The sequence below is a fragment of the Calidris pugnax genome, unplaced genomic scaffold (assembly GCF_001431845.1).
Source record: "Calidris pugnax isolate Ruff unplaced genomic scaffold, ASM143184v1 scaffold145, whole genome shotgun sequence".
Taxonomy (NCBI): Eukaryota; Metazoa; Chordata; class Aves; order Charadriiformes; family Scolopacidae; genus Calidris; species Calidris pugnax.
In genome coordinates this window covers 751,191-764,304 of record NW_015090939.1, presented here as the reverse complement: position 1 = coordinate 764,304, position 13,114 = coordinate 751,191, and the positions used below count along the sequence as shown (strand labels likewise).

The window sequence follows — 13,114 nt, the reverse complement described above, 5'->3', positions numbered from 1 at the left end:
GCAGAAGTAGGGAGGTGATTGTGCCCCTGTACTCAGCACTGGGGAGGCCACACCTGGAGTGTTGTGTCCAGTTTTGGGCACCTCAATCCAAGAGAGATCTGGAGGTGCTGGAGCGAGTGCAGAGGAGGGCAACGGAGCTGGTGAGGGGGCTGGAGAATAAAATCTTATGAAGAGTGATTGAAAGAGCTGGAACTGTTTAGTTTGAGGAAGAGGAGGCTGAGGGGAGACCTCATCGCTCTCTACGACTACTTGAAAGGACACTGTAGAGAGGTTGGTGCTGGTCTCTTCTCACAGGTAATTAGTGACAGAACGAGAGGGAACGGCTTCAAGCTCCAACAGGGGAGGTTTAGATTGAACATTAGGAAGGAATTTTTCACAGAAAGAGTGGTCGGGCATTGGAACAGGCTGCCCAGGGAGGGGGGGGAGTCCCCATCCCTGGCTGTGTTTAAGGGACATTTAGATGGGGTTCTGAGGGATATGGTGTAGGGGAGGACTTTGTAGAGTAGGGGAGATGGTTGGACTCGATGATCCCAAGGGTCTCTTCCAACCTAGACCATTCTATGATATCTTTTTAAAAACTCTGTGTCTTCTCTCTGTGTTTCATTCCTTGTGTTGTATGTCTGGTTGTCACCATCATCTCTCAACCCGATTGCTGTGTAACATTTTTAGCCGAACATGAGATGAATATCTTGCCTCATTCAGCCTCACTGCCTCAGTTTTCCTGACTGTCTTTCCTATTTTGTTGTTTTTCCCCCTCCAGAGGCCTCTCCTGGCCGTGCCCTGTCGCTGCCACCCTGTACAGGGTGTTATGCAGCAAGAGATCTTATTTGCAAATAGTTGGTGAGGACTGTTATCTCTGCCTCCCTGAGCAGAGGTCCCTTCCATTACCTCACTCTCAGCTGTGAGAGTTCTGGCAAGCTATTTTACCCCTTCCCATCTTATTTTGATTAGAGAAGCTGTAAATGGGATCTAGTGAGACAGTGTTTGCTTTCAGCAGCCGACTGTGAATGCACAATAACCCTTGCAGCAGCAAATGCTTCCAGTGCTGCTGGCTGCATCATTAGAGCTTTGGTTTGGCTGTTATCCACGTCTAGGAGAAGCTTGGCTTCCATCTGTAATATGCTCTCTTGTTCCCTTTGCTTCCCTCTCTCCTAAGGTGAATCATTTATCAAAGAGACATCCAGACATGAAAATAGAAGAGGTGCCGGAGCTCACGTTGCCCATCATCAAACCCAACAGAGATTATTTCTGTCAGTACTGTGATAAGGTACGTAAGGAAGTCACCCCTCAGAGGGAAGCTCAGTCCTAGACCTGTATGCAACCCATTTGTCTCTGCACAGAAACACCTGCCAGGGTTTGTAGGGTTTGTTTTTTTTTTCTGAGGTGTTTGCCAGAGATGTTTCTGCAGCACTCTCCAGCAGAAATTAAGATGAAATGCACTCGGGCCAGGGCAGCTGGATGCTGATGGAAAACTGCAGGTCTCCTTTTCTGCTGGAGTTGGTAAAACTGAAATACTGGGATGCACTAAGCAGTCACCCACCCTTCGTCCTGTATCACTTCTTGCAACCCAGGACTAAGTATCTTATCTATGTATAATTCCTCAAAACCAATTTATTTTGGTTTCTGTATCACTTCAGAGAGTTAGTCTCTAACTCCTTTGATTCTAAGCTGTTTATTTAGTCACATGCCAGTAATTCCCAGTGTTCAGTGGACCTGAAGCTTTTTCTGCTCTTTGGGTTCCTGTTCATACTCCCTGGCTTTTGCTTTTTATGCATTTTTATGCATTTACCAGGGAGTGTGTTTTGCCTGACTCTTCTTATCCTCAGTACATTCTTCCGTAAGGCTGTTGTTGAAAGGGGAAAGAATTGATAGTTTTAAATAATAAATAAGTTTATTTAAGGAAGCTGTGGCTGCCCCGTCCCTGGAGGGGTTCAAGGGCAGGTTGGAGGGGGCTTGGAGCAACCTGGTGTGGTGGGAGGTGTCCCTGCCCAGGGCAGGGGGTGGGATGAGATGATCTTTATGGTTCATTCCAACCCAAACCATTTTTATGATAATATTGCACAATATTCATATGTTGATGTGCCTAAAAGGAATTTAAAAATGTGGTGATCAGGGGTTCAAGGGCAGGTTGGAGGGGGCTTGGAGCAACCTGGTGTGGTGGGAGATGTCCCTGCCCAGGGCAGGGGGTGGGATGAGATGATCTTTATGGTCTATTCCAACCCAAACCATTTAATGATAATATTACACAATATTCGTATGTTGATATGCCTAAAAAGAATTTAAAAATGTGGTGATAAGTGTTCACTAATCCCTATAAAAACTGTTTGATGCTTTGGGTGAAAGTGGAGGCGTCAACCCTCATAACAAATTAACATTGGAGAAATTAAGACTTTGGTGATCAGTGCCTTCTCTGACATTTGAATTCAAGTATCAGGCAAAAAAGGTTTTCCTCTTCCCTTACTGTGACCCAGCGTGTTCTCAAGTGGCTCTGCCTGCTCCAGAAAAAGGGGTTGCCTTCACAGGTTGATTAAACACTGGGGGGGGTGTGTCTATTATGTTATAATTAGGGATTTAACTAAACATATTGACTAAAGCAACGCCTAGACCTTCCAGATGAAGATACTGGTGGCTGTTTTCTGGGCAGAAACCAGGATGGCACCGTTTTCACCACAAATCTTTACCCTGCAGGTATACAAGAGCGCCAGCAAACGCAAAGCTCACATCCTGAAGAACCATCCTGGTGCTGAGCTACCTCCCAGCATCCGAAAACTGCGCCCCGCGGGTCCTGGAGAACCAGATCCCATGTTGAGCACCCACACCCAGCTGACGGGCACCATCGCCACCCCGCCGGTCTGCTGTCCTCACTGCTCCAAGCAGTACAGCAGTAAGGTAGGGGCTCTCCACGGGCTCTGTCATCTGTCAATCCTCAAGCAGAGCTCTTTGATTCCCAGTCAGAGGGCTGGTTTCCTGCTGCGTGCTGACAGCACAGCCACAGCATCAGATCCCCCCTCAGCCTTCTCTTCTCCAGGCTAAAAAGACCCAAGTCCCTCAGCCTTTCCTCAGCAGAGAGATGCTCCAGGCCCCTCACCATCTTTGTAACCCTCTGCTGTCCCCTCTCCAGCAGTTCCCTGTCCTTCTGGAACTGGGGAGCCCAGAACTGGTCCCAGTGCTCCAGCTGGGGCCTCCCCAGGGCAGAGCAGAGGGGCAGGATGACCTCCCTCCACCTGCTGCTCACACTCTTCCTGATGCCCCCCCAGGATGCCCTTGGCCTTCTTGGCCACCAGGGCCCATTGCTGGCTCCTGGGCATCCTGTTGTCCACCAGGATTCCCAGGTCTTTCTCCCCAGAGCTGCTGTCCAGCAGGTCACCCCCAACCTGTCCTGGTGCAGGGGGTTATTCCTCCCCAGGTGCAGCACCCTACGCTTACCCTTGTTGAATTTCATCAGGTTTCTCTCAGCCCAACCCTCCAGCCTGTCCAGGTCTCATGGTGTGGCCACAGCCTTCTGGTGTGTCAGCCACCCCTCCTAGTTTTGTATCATCAGCAAACTTGCTGAGGGTACATTCCATCCCTTCGTCCAGGTCATAAATGGTTCCCCAAATAGAGGGTGTGAACTTGAAAGAAGAAATGGAAATGTTCTCAGAGCGCGGTCACAAATGGAGAAGCTTGGAAAGCGCTCACTGACAGTGACGAGGGAGTGGGAGGAGTGGGCAAACAAAATGCAGAAAGAGCAGCCCAAATATTTGGCTGTGTTGGGGTAAAAATATAGGGGTTGTGATGTTTGGGGCAGTGTTTCAGTGTCAGATAGCTCTGATCAGCAGGAACTTTGTGACCCGTGTTTCCTTCGTGCTGACCAGAGCATCCCAAAGTGTGACTCCTGGTGCTGCCCTGTTGAGGGTGACTTAAAAGCTGCAGTTCCTCAGGGCTGTTTGATTGTGATCAGCCCAAAGCAGAGCTGCTGCCCGTCTTCCTCACGCTCTGTGGCATCTCTCTGCAGACCAAGATGGTCCAACACATTCGCAAGAAGCACCCGGAGTTTGCTCAGCTCCCCAACACCATCCACGCCCCGCTGGCCACCGCTGTCATCAGTTCCACTCCTGCTGTGCTCACCACCGACAGCACCACCGGGGAGACCGTCGTGGTAAGGACCCCAGACACCCTACATCAGGCTGACAGAGGGGAACAACAGCACAGGAACCCTCTGCTGTGCTAGTCGTAGTGTTTACTAGGCAAACATCACTTTAAAGTGTGTTTTAAGACATTATTTGAGATGGTTTCTGTTGAAATTGTGTGTTTTAGTTTTGCTCAGCCAGGAATTAGTATTTCTTTCTAGAGCTTTAAGGATTTGTCTCCTTTCCCTACTCCATTCCCTTCTTTAATTCAGGCCCCTGTGCTCCACGTAATGCTTCCCCACATAGAATCATAGAATTGCCCAGGCCAGAAGGGACCTCCAAAGGCCATCTAGTCCCACCCCCCCGCAGTCAGCAGGGACACCCCCAACTAGACCAGGTTGCCCAGGGCCTCGTCAAGCCTCTCCTTGAATATCTCCAGGGATGGGGCCTCAACCACCTCCCTGGGCAACCTGTTCCAGTGCTCCACCACCCTCCCAGTGAAGAACCCTCTCCTCATCTCCAGTCTAAATCTCTTCCCCTCCAGCTTGAAGCCATTGCCCCTCGTCCTGTCACTGCAGGCCTTTCTAAACAGGTTCTCCCCAGCCTTCCTGTAGGCTCCCTTCAGGTACTGGAAGGCTGCTGTAAGGTCTCCCCAGAGCCTCCTCTTCTTCAGCCCCAGCTCCCTCAGCCTGTCCTCGTAGCAGAGGTGCTCCATCCCCCTGATCATCCTTGTGGCCCTCCTCTGGACCCTCTCCATCAGGTCCATGTCCTTCTTATATTGAGGGCTCCAGACCTGCACACAATACTCCAGGTGAGGTCTCACCAGAGCAGAGTAAAGTGGCAGAATCCCCTCTCTGGACCTGCTGGCAACGCAGCTTTTGATGCAGCCCAGGATGGGATTGGCCTTCTGGGCTGCAAGTGCCCACTGCCTGCTCATGTCCAGCTTCTCCTCCACCAGCACCCCCAAGTCCCTTTCCTCAGGGCTGCTTTCCAATCCCTCACCCCCCAGTTTGTATTGGTGGTGAGGATTGTTCCGGCCCAGGTGCAGAACCTTGCATTTGCTCTTGTTGAACCTCATGAGGTTCACCTGGGCCCACCTCTCCAGCCTGTCCAGGTCCTTTTGGATGACATCCCATCCCTCTGGTGTATCGACAACACCACACAGCTTGGTGTCGTCCGCAAACTTGCTGATGGTGCCTTTAATCCCCCTGTCTATATCACTGATAAAAATGTTAAACAGCACATGCCTAATTAACTTGGGAATACACATCTGGATTTTCACTGGGACTGTTCTCAGAATCACAGAATTATCTAGGCTGGAAGAGACCCTCAGGATCATCGAGTCCAGCCATCCACCCTCCTCTAAAGTTCTCCCCTACACCATATCCCCCAACCTCTCCTGAGGTGCTTGCATTCCTTGGGATCAAGAGGACACGTTTAAGGATGACTGGGGACTGGATCAAACTGTTCGGAGGAGTCAAAATCTCTCTGTAATCCTTTGGGCAGCGCAGAACGGAGCCATATGAACCTCCAGTGGCTGATCTCTGCTAAGGAAGTGAAAGCTGAGACTAGAAAACCAGTCTTGTGTCCTCTAGTGGTGCTGGGATGCTCCATAGTTTTTAAAAAAACTTAATAATCACAGTTTAAACTTCCTATTCAAAGACGGTGATTGGATAAAAGACTGTTGTTCTTGAAGAGGGGTGGATGTTGGCTTCATATGCTTGATTTTTTTGGTGCTAAATGTCTTTACATTCTTTAGAAATGCAGTTGTCAATAAAAGTATCACTACAGCCCTGCAAAACCATTCAGCCCCAGTAGACAATGCTGGTCTTTCTCTCTCTTTCTCAGACAACAGACTTACTGACACAAGCGATGACGGAGATATCCCAGACCCTCACGACGGACTATCGGACCCCCCAGGGGGATTACCAGCGAATCCAGTACATCCCAGTGTCTCAGGCCACCACTGGCTTGCAGCAGCCCCAGCACATACAGCTGCAGGTGGTTCAAGTGGCCCAGGTGAGTAACCTGCTGTGGGGGCTCCATGTGCTTTTCGGCCCCCTCTGTATCAAGCCTGTGCTTTCTTGGGGCTGTAGCCCTTGGAAATTTAAGGAATAATTTTAAAAAAGTGGTGAGGACTATTTTTTTACAGATAAATTGATGGATAATACTTAGGTTTCCCATCATAAGCATCGTGTACTGGGCACAATTAGTCCCCCCAGTCTTGGTGAGCCTGCTGGAGACATGGCAACACCATTCTAATTTACTTCTACCTTTGCTCGAGTCTGCTCTAGGAAGGTTTTCCAGCAACTGGGAAAGTGGGTCAGTGGGTGACCCGTTTTTGCAGTTGAGAAGATAATTTATGCTTCCTTGTTCTCAGCGAGCCAGAGCTGAAATTTGGAAGTAGAGAAAGCTCTTGCTTTTTCCCCTCCGTGTCGTCTATTAGAATATTCATTCTCTGTGATGCTCAACAGCCTCCTTAAAATAATACCAGAGTGTAACTGAGCTGAGGAAAACAACTCGGGCAGCTGTAAGACATTGCCACAGCCTTCAAATCCATCATCCACTGGGTGAAGCCAAAACTACTCTGTGTTTTTATTTGAATCTGAGATTCCGTGTTCTCTCTGGTCCCTCATTACAAATCAAATTAACAAATTTGGTTAATAAAGGCCTAAACAGTGGCCCCAATTAATATTGACTGTGGCATTTCTAATGACACAAAAGCGTGAATATGGATTCCTGCCTCTAATATTAATTTTATCAAGATGTGAGACTTGTAATTAAATTACTCCAATCGGTACCGTTAGCAGGTGTTGCTCAAAAAAAAGCCTTTAATCAGTTAGATTCTGAGCACTTGTCTTGATGCTGAACTATGTGGATGGCAAACTATGGTATTGGCTATGCAGATTTTGAGAATGTGCACAATTTTGTAGAAAGCTGATTACAGAGAAGGATGGTCCAGTGGTTGACACTAATCCTTGTTTTTTAGACCCTTTGAGTTGAGTCCAGCCTCTGCCACAGGCTTATACTTTGTTATCCCAGTCCTTGTGTCCCAGAAGAGGTTTATTGGCTGCTTCTGCAAAGAATTAAGTATACACCTCTGATTTGGTATGTTTTTTTTCCAGGCTACCTCACCTCACCAGTCCCAGCACTCCACGGTGGACGTTGGGCAGCTCCATGACCCCCAGACGTACACACAGCACGCTATCCAGGTGCAGCACATCCAGGTCACAGAGCCATCCTCTGCAGCTCAGGCACCATCCCAGGTATCTCCCCTTCTCTCACAGGAAATGGTTTCCCTGCCAGTCTGCTCAGCTGGCATTCCATGTGCTGATGCAGGAAACAGAGTCCTTTAAAGGACCACACATGAAGGAGAACAAGCAGAGGTAGGAGAGCCACCAAGCTGGGGAGGGGCCTGGAGAACAAGTCCTATGAGGAGAGGCTGAGGGAACTGGGCATGTTGAGTTTGGAGAAGAGGACTGAAAGGAGGGTGTAGAGAGGTGGGTGTTGGCCTCTTCTCCCAAGGGAATAATGACAGGAGCAGAGGAAATGGTCTGAAGTTGGGGTAGAGGAGGTTTAGATTAGATATTAGGAAGAATTACTTTCCTGAGAGAGTGGTCAGGCCCTGGAACAGCCTGCCGAGGGAGGTGGTGGAGTCACCATCCCTGGAGGGATTGAAGAAATGTGTAGACATGGCTCTTCAGGGCCTGCTCTAGTGCCCAAGGTTATTGGTTTATGGTGAGGTGTTGAGTGTGGGGTTTAGTTGGTGGGTGCGGTGTTTTTGGTGGGTGTTTGGTGTGGTGTGTTTTGTATTTGTTTGGTGGTGGTGTTGTCTTTTTTTTTTGTTGTTGTGTTTTTTGGGGGTTTTTTTGTGGTTGGACTCGATGATCTCAGAGGTCCCTTCCAACCACTAAGATTCTGTGATTCTGTAAATGACTCTGCCATGAACATCTCAGATGATCAAGCAGCTCCCGGATGCTCCTAGGGTCTATGAGGTGTTTTGTTGGGGTTTTTTGTTTGGGTTTTTTTTCCCCTAACTGTACACAAGGTAGAGAGAAATGGCTGGGAACAGACAAATTTGCAGGTTAAAGTTAGTCAATTGAAAGATATACACGGAAACTGGCTTCTCAAATGCTTGAAGATCAGCTTTTCGTGCTCTTGGGTGGTGTTTTTTTTTTTTGTGGTTGGACTCGATGATCTCAGAGGTCCCTTCCAACCACTAAGATTCTGTGATTCTGTAAATGACTCTGCCATGAACATATCAGATGATCAAGCAGCTCCCAGATGCTCCTAGGGTCTATGAGGTGTTTTGTTGGGGTTTTTTGTTTGGGTTTTTTTTCCCCTAACTGTACACAAGATAGAGAGAAATGGCTGGGAACAGACAAATTTGCAGCTTAAAGTTAGTCAATTGAAAGATGTACATGGAAACTGGCTTCTCAAATGCTTGAAGATCAGCTTTTCGTGCTCTTGGGTGGTGTTTAGCCTCTCATCTCCATTCTCTGCCACTGACTCACTACATAACATTTAGCAAGAAACCATTTCAGTTTCCCCATCTCTGCTTACTAACTATGGAGCAAGGCAAGTTGGAGGAGCTGGAGGAGAACTCTGCAGGTCTTGTGCTCAATATGCTATAGAAACATAGAATGGTTGTGGTTGGAGGAGACCTTAAAGATCATCTCGTTCCATTCCCCTGCCCTGGGCAGGGAGACACCTCCCACCACACCAGGTTGCTCCAAGCCCCCTCCAACCTGCCCTTGAACCCCTCCAGGGATGGGGCAGCCACAGCTTCTACTATTAGATATTAGAAAGAATGACTTTCCTGAGAGAGTGGTCAGGCCCTGGAACAGCCTGCCCAGGGAGGTGGTGGAGTCACCATCCCTGGAGGGATTGAAGAAATGTGTAGACATGGCTCTTCAGGGCCTGCTCTAGTGCCCAAGGTTATTGGTTTATGGTGAGGTGTTGAGTGTGGGGTTTAGTTGGTGGGTGCGGTGTTTTTGGTGGGTGTTTGGTGTGGTGTGTTTTGTATTTGTTTGGTGGTGGTGTTGTCTTTTTTTTTTGTTGTTGTGTTTTTTGGGGGTTTTTTTGTGGTTGGACTCGATGATCTCAGAGGTCCCTTCCAACCACTAAGATTCTGTGATTCTGTAAATGACTCTGCCATGAACATCTCAGATGATCAAGCAGCTCCCGGATGCTCCTAGGGTCTATGAGGTGTTTTGTTGGGGTTTTTTGTTTGGGTTTTTTTTCCCCTAACTGTACACAAGGTAGAGAGAAATGGCTGGGAACAGACAAATTTGCAGGTTAAAGTTAGTCAATTGAAAGATATACACGGAAACTGGCTTCTCAAATGCTTGAAGATCAGCTTTTCGTGCTCTTGGGTGGTGTTTAGCCTCTCATCTCCATTCTCTGCCACTGACTCACTACATAACATTTAGCAAGAAACCATTTCAGTTTCCCCATCTCTGCTTACTAACTATGGAGTAAGGCAAGTTGGAGGAGCCGGAGAACTCTGCAGGTCTTGTGCTCGATGTGCTATAGAAACATAGAATGGTTGTCGTTGGAAGAGACCTTAAAGATCATCTTGTTCCACCCCCCTGCCCTGGGCAGGGACACCTCCCACCAGCCCAGGTTGCTCCAAGCCCCCTCCAACCTGCCCTTGAACCCCTCCAGGGATGGGGCAGCCACAGCTTCTTGGGGCAACCTGGGCCAGGCTCTCCCCACCTTCACACCAAAGAAGTTCTTCCCCACATCTCATCTCCATCTCCCCTGTTTCAGCGTCAAACCCTTCCCCCTCCTCCTAGGGCTCCCCTCCCTGACCCAGAGTCCCTCCCCATCTCTCCTGGAGCCCCTTGAGGGAAGAAATAAAAAGTCTCACCGGAGGCTTCTCTTCTCCAGGCTGAACCCCCCCCACTCTCTCATCCTGTCCTCCCAGCAGAGGGGCTCCAGCCCTTGCAGCAGCATCTCCTCTGGCCCCACTCCAACAGCTCTATGTCCTTCCTGTGCTGAGGACTCCAAAGCTGAACACAACACTCCAGGTGGGGTCTCCTCAGAGCAGAGCAGAGGGGTAGAATCCCCTTCTCCTTGCCTATCTGGCCACACTTTTGATGCAGCCCAGGATACAGTTGACTTTCTGGGCTGCCAGCACATGTTGCTGGCTCATGTTGAGCTTCTCATCCACCAACACCCCCAAGTCTTCTCTTCAGGGCTGCTCTCCAGCAGTGGTGAGACACTGGAACAGGTTGCCCAGGGAAGTTGTGGATGCCCCATCCCTGGAAGTGTTCAAGGCCAGGCTGGATGTGACCTTGAGCAACCTGCTCTAGTGGGAGGTGTCCCTGCCCAGGGCAGGGGGGTTTGAACTCAATGATCTTTGAGGTCCCTTCCAATCCAAACCATTCTATGATTCTCCACCCAATCTGTCTTTGTCCCTGGGATTGTCCTGTCCCAGGAGCAGGACCTTGCACTTGGCCTGGTTGAACTTCACGAGGTTCTCATGGTCCCACCTCTCCAGCCTGTCCAGGTCCCTCTGGATGGCATCCCCTCCCTCCTGTGTGTTGACTGCACCCCACAGCTTGGTGTCATCAGCAAGCTTGCTGAGGGAGCGCTCAATCCCGCTGCCTACCCCCATGTTTTCCCTTAAGAAGGGTATTATTTGTAACAGTCCAGAGATCAGCAATCCTTAGTGCACTGAGAACACTTAGATCTCTTTTTTTCTTTTTTTTTCTAGGTTGGGGGTCAGCCTTTGAGTCCTTCCTCCCAACAGTCTCAGCAGGAGCTGAGCCCCTCGCAGATGCAGACGACGCCAGCGACGCCAAACCCAGCCCTGCAGCAGCAGCAGGGCTCTTCCGTGCAGCACACCTATCTCCCCAGCACCTGTTGGTGTCATCAGCAAACTTGCTGAGGGAGCGCTCAATCCTGCTGCCTACCCCCATATTATTTGTAACAGTGCAGAGATCAGCAATCTTAGTGCACTGAGAACACTTATATCTCTTTTTTTCTTTTTTTTTCTAGGTTGGGTCCAGCCTGTCCAGGTCCCTCTGGATGGCATCCCCTCCCTCCTGTGTGTTGACTGCACCCCACAGCTTGGTGTCATCAGCAAGCTTGCTGAGGGAGCGCTCAATCCCGCTGCCTACCCCCATGTTTTCCCTTAAGAAGGGTATTATTTGTAACAGTCCAGAGATCAGCAATCCTTAGTGCACTGAGAACACTTAGATCTCTTTTTTTCTTTTTTTTTCTAGGTTGGGGGTCAGCCTTTGAGTCCTTCCTCCCAACAGTCTCAGCAGGAGCTGAGCCCCTCGCAGATGCAGACGACGCCAGCGACGCCAAACCCAGCCCTGCAGCAGCAGCAGGGCTCTTCCGTGCAGCACACCTATCTCCCCAGCACCTGGAACTCATTCCGGAGCTACTGTGAGTGTCTGGGGCTAGCATGTGCTCCAGAGGGATGATGGTTTTTTCAGAGCTCATTAAGCTCCGTGATGAATATTCATAGAGGTCGAAGAAGATAAACAGTTTGAGAGGAATGAAAATGGCTGTGCGACCTTCTGTGCTGTAGGTCCATGATCATGTGGTTTGGGCAGGCAAACTGGGCTCCTTTATTCTGAGGAGCTTGGATTCAGCTGAATTTCAGTGGCTGGAATTCTGTTCAAGGAGCTTGGATTCAGCAAAGTGGCTGGAATTCCGTTGTTCAAATTTGGGTGGATGCTGGAAAGAATCATCCAGAAGATGAGGGTTGACACAAAATGATTTCTCCCCTCCATGCAGGTCTGGATGGTGATTCTGTCATTTCTTGGGTGGTGTTTTGGCATGAATTGCCAAATCTACAGAATTATGCTGGCCAACATCAGCTGCAGGGTTTCACAAGGCTTTGCAATACCTGGATTTCTATTCAAAAAAACACTGTTTCGGGCTTGAAATCTTACTGACGTAAGAGATTATATTCCAGGGTGGTCTTGGAGTTGGTCTGAAGGTCCTGATTCTCCAATTTCCATTTTTTTTAGCGTCTGAGATTCAGATGATGACCATTCCCCAAGGCCAGTACGTGATCACAGAGACGGCTGTGGGTACGCCCGTCACCACCGTCAACACCGGGCAAGTGAAAGCAGTTACTCAGGTAAGGAAAACAAATCATCCAGAATAACAAAATCGGGCAAAAAGCCTTCAGTTTGAAGGTTAAAGGAGTGCCAAAGTGATGAGTGAGGCACAGAGAATAATGGTGTAATGGTGTAAGAGGCAGGTCATTGTACTGCATTGATATTGGATGTTGGAAATACAACTTCTGCTAGAACACAGGGAAAACAGGAAAAAAAACCTTTCAGGATAGCTGTATTAAAAATCACTATTTTGATTTGCAGCAATGGGTTGTGTAATTGGTTTACCCATTTGTAAGTTGGCCAAATCCTAAGTAGCCCAACGTGATTCAAAACAAAGGCCAAAAGGGTTATGTTGCTCTCAAATGCATTTAAAGGAAATATAACTAAATTTCAAAACTCCTTGTTCATTCCAAAAATCTCCTCCAGCACAGCACCAGGAAAGTTCCAGACTATTAAAACAGAGAATTTACAGAATCACAGAATCTTCTAGGTTGGAAGGGACCTTAAAGATCATCTTGTCCAACCGTCAACCTGACTGACAAAAATAGACACCCACACAACAAACAAGGAGCATCATCACTAAACCAGACCTCCCAGCACTACATCAACCCGGCTTTTGAACACCTCCAGGGATGGGGCCTCAACCACCTCCCTGGGCAGCCCATTCCAATGCCTGAGAACCCTTTCAGTGAAAAAATTGTTCCTAATATCCAGCCTGAACCTCCCCTGGCGCAACTTGAGGCCATTTCCTCTTGTCCTGTCGCCTGGGACTTGAGAAAAGAGACCGACCCCCACCTCTCTACACCCTCCTTTCAGGGAGTTGGAGAGAGCAAGAAGGTCTCCCCTCAGCCTCCTCTTCTCCAGGCTGAACCCCCCCAGCTCCCTCAGCCTCTCCTCATAAGACTTATTCTCCAGACCCCT

General features: G+C 48.9%; 1 protein-coding gene across 1 annotated transcript in view; it reads left to right on the top strand.

Annotated features, from left to right (window-relative positions):
• Window positions 1–13,114, top strand: part of PRDM10 (PR domain containing 10) — a 57,464-nt gene that overhangs the window by 40,947 nt on the left and 3,403 nt on the right. Inside the window, exons 19-25 of the mRNA XM_014951837.1 lie at window positions 1,157–1,267; window positions 2,689–2,889; window positions 3,995–4,138; window positions 5,958–6,128; window positions 7,235–7,375; window positions 11,342–11,510; window positions 12,101–12,213. Of these exons, the coding sequence (XP_014807323.1) occupies window positions 1,157–1,267; window positions 2,689–2,889; window positions 3,995–4,138; window positions 5,958–6,128; window positions 7,235–7,375; window positions 11,342–11,510; window positions 12,101–12,213 (1,050 nt within the window). The remainder of the gene's footprint in view (window positions 1–1,156; window positions 1,268–2,688; window positions 2,890–3,994; window positions 4,139–5,957; window positions 6,129–7,234; window positions 7,376–11,341; window positions 11,511–12,100; window positions 12,214–13,114) is intronic.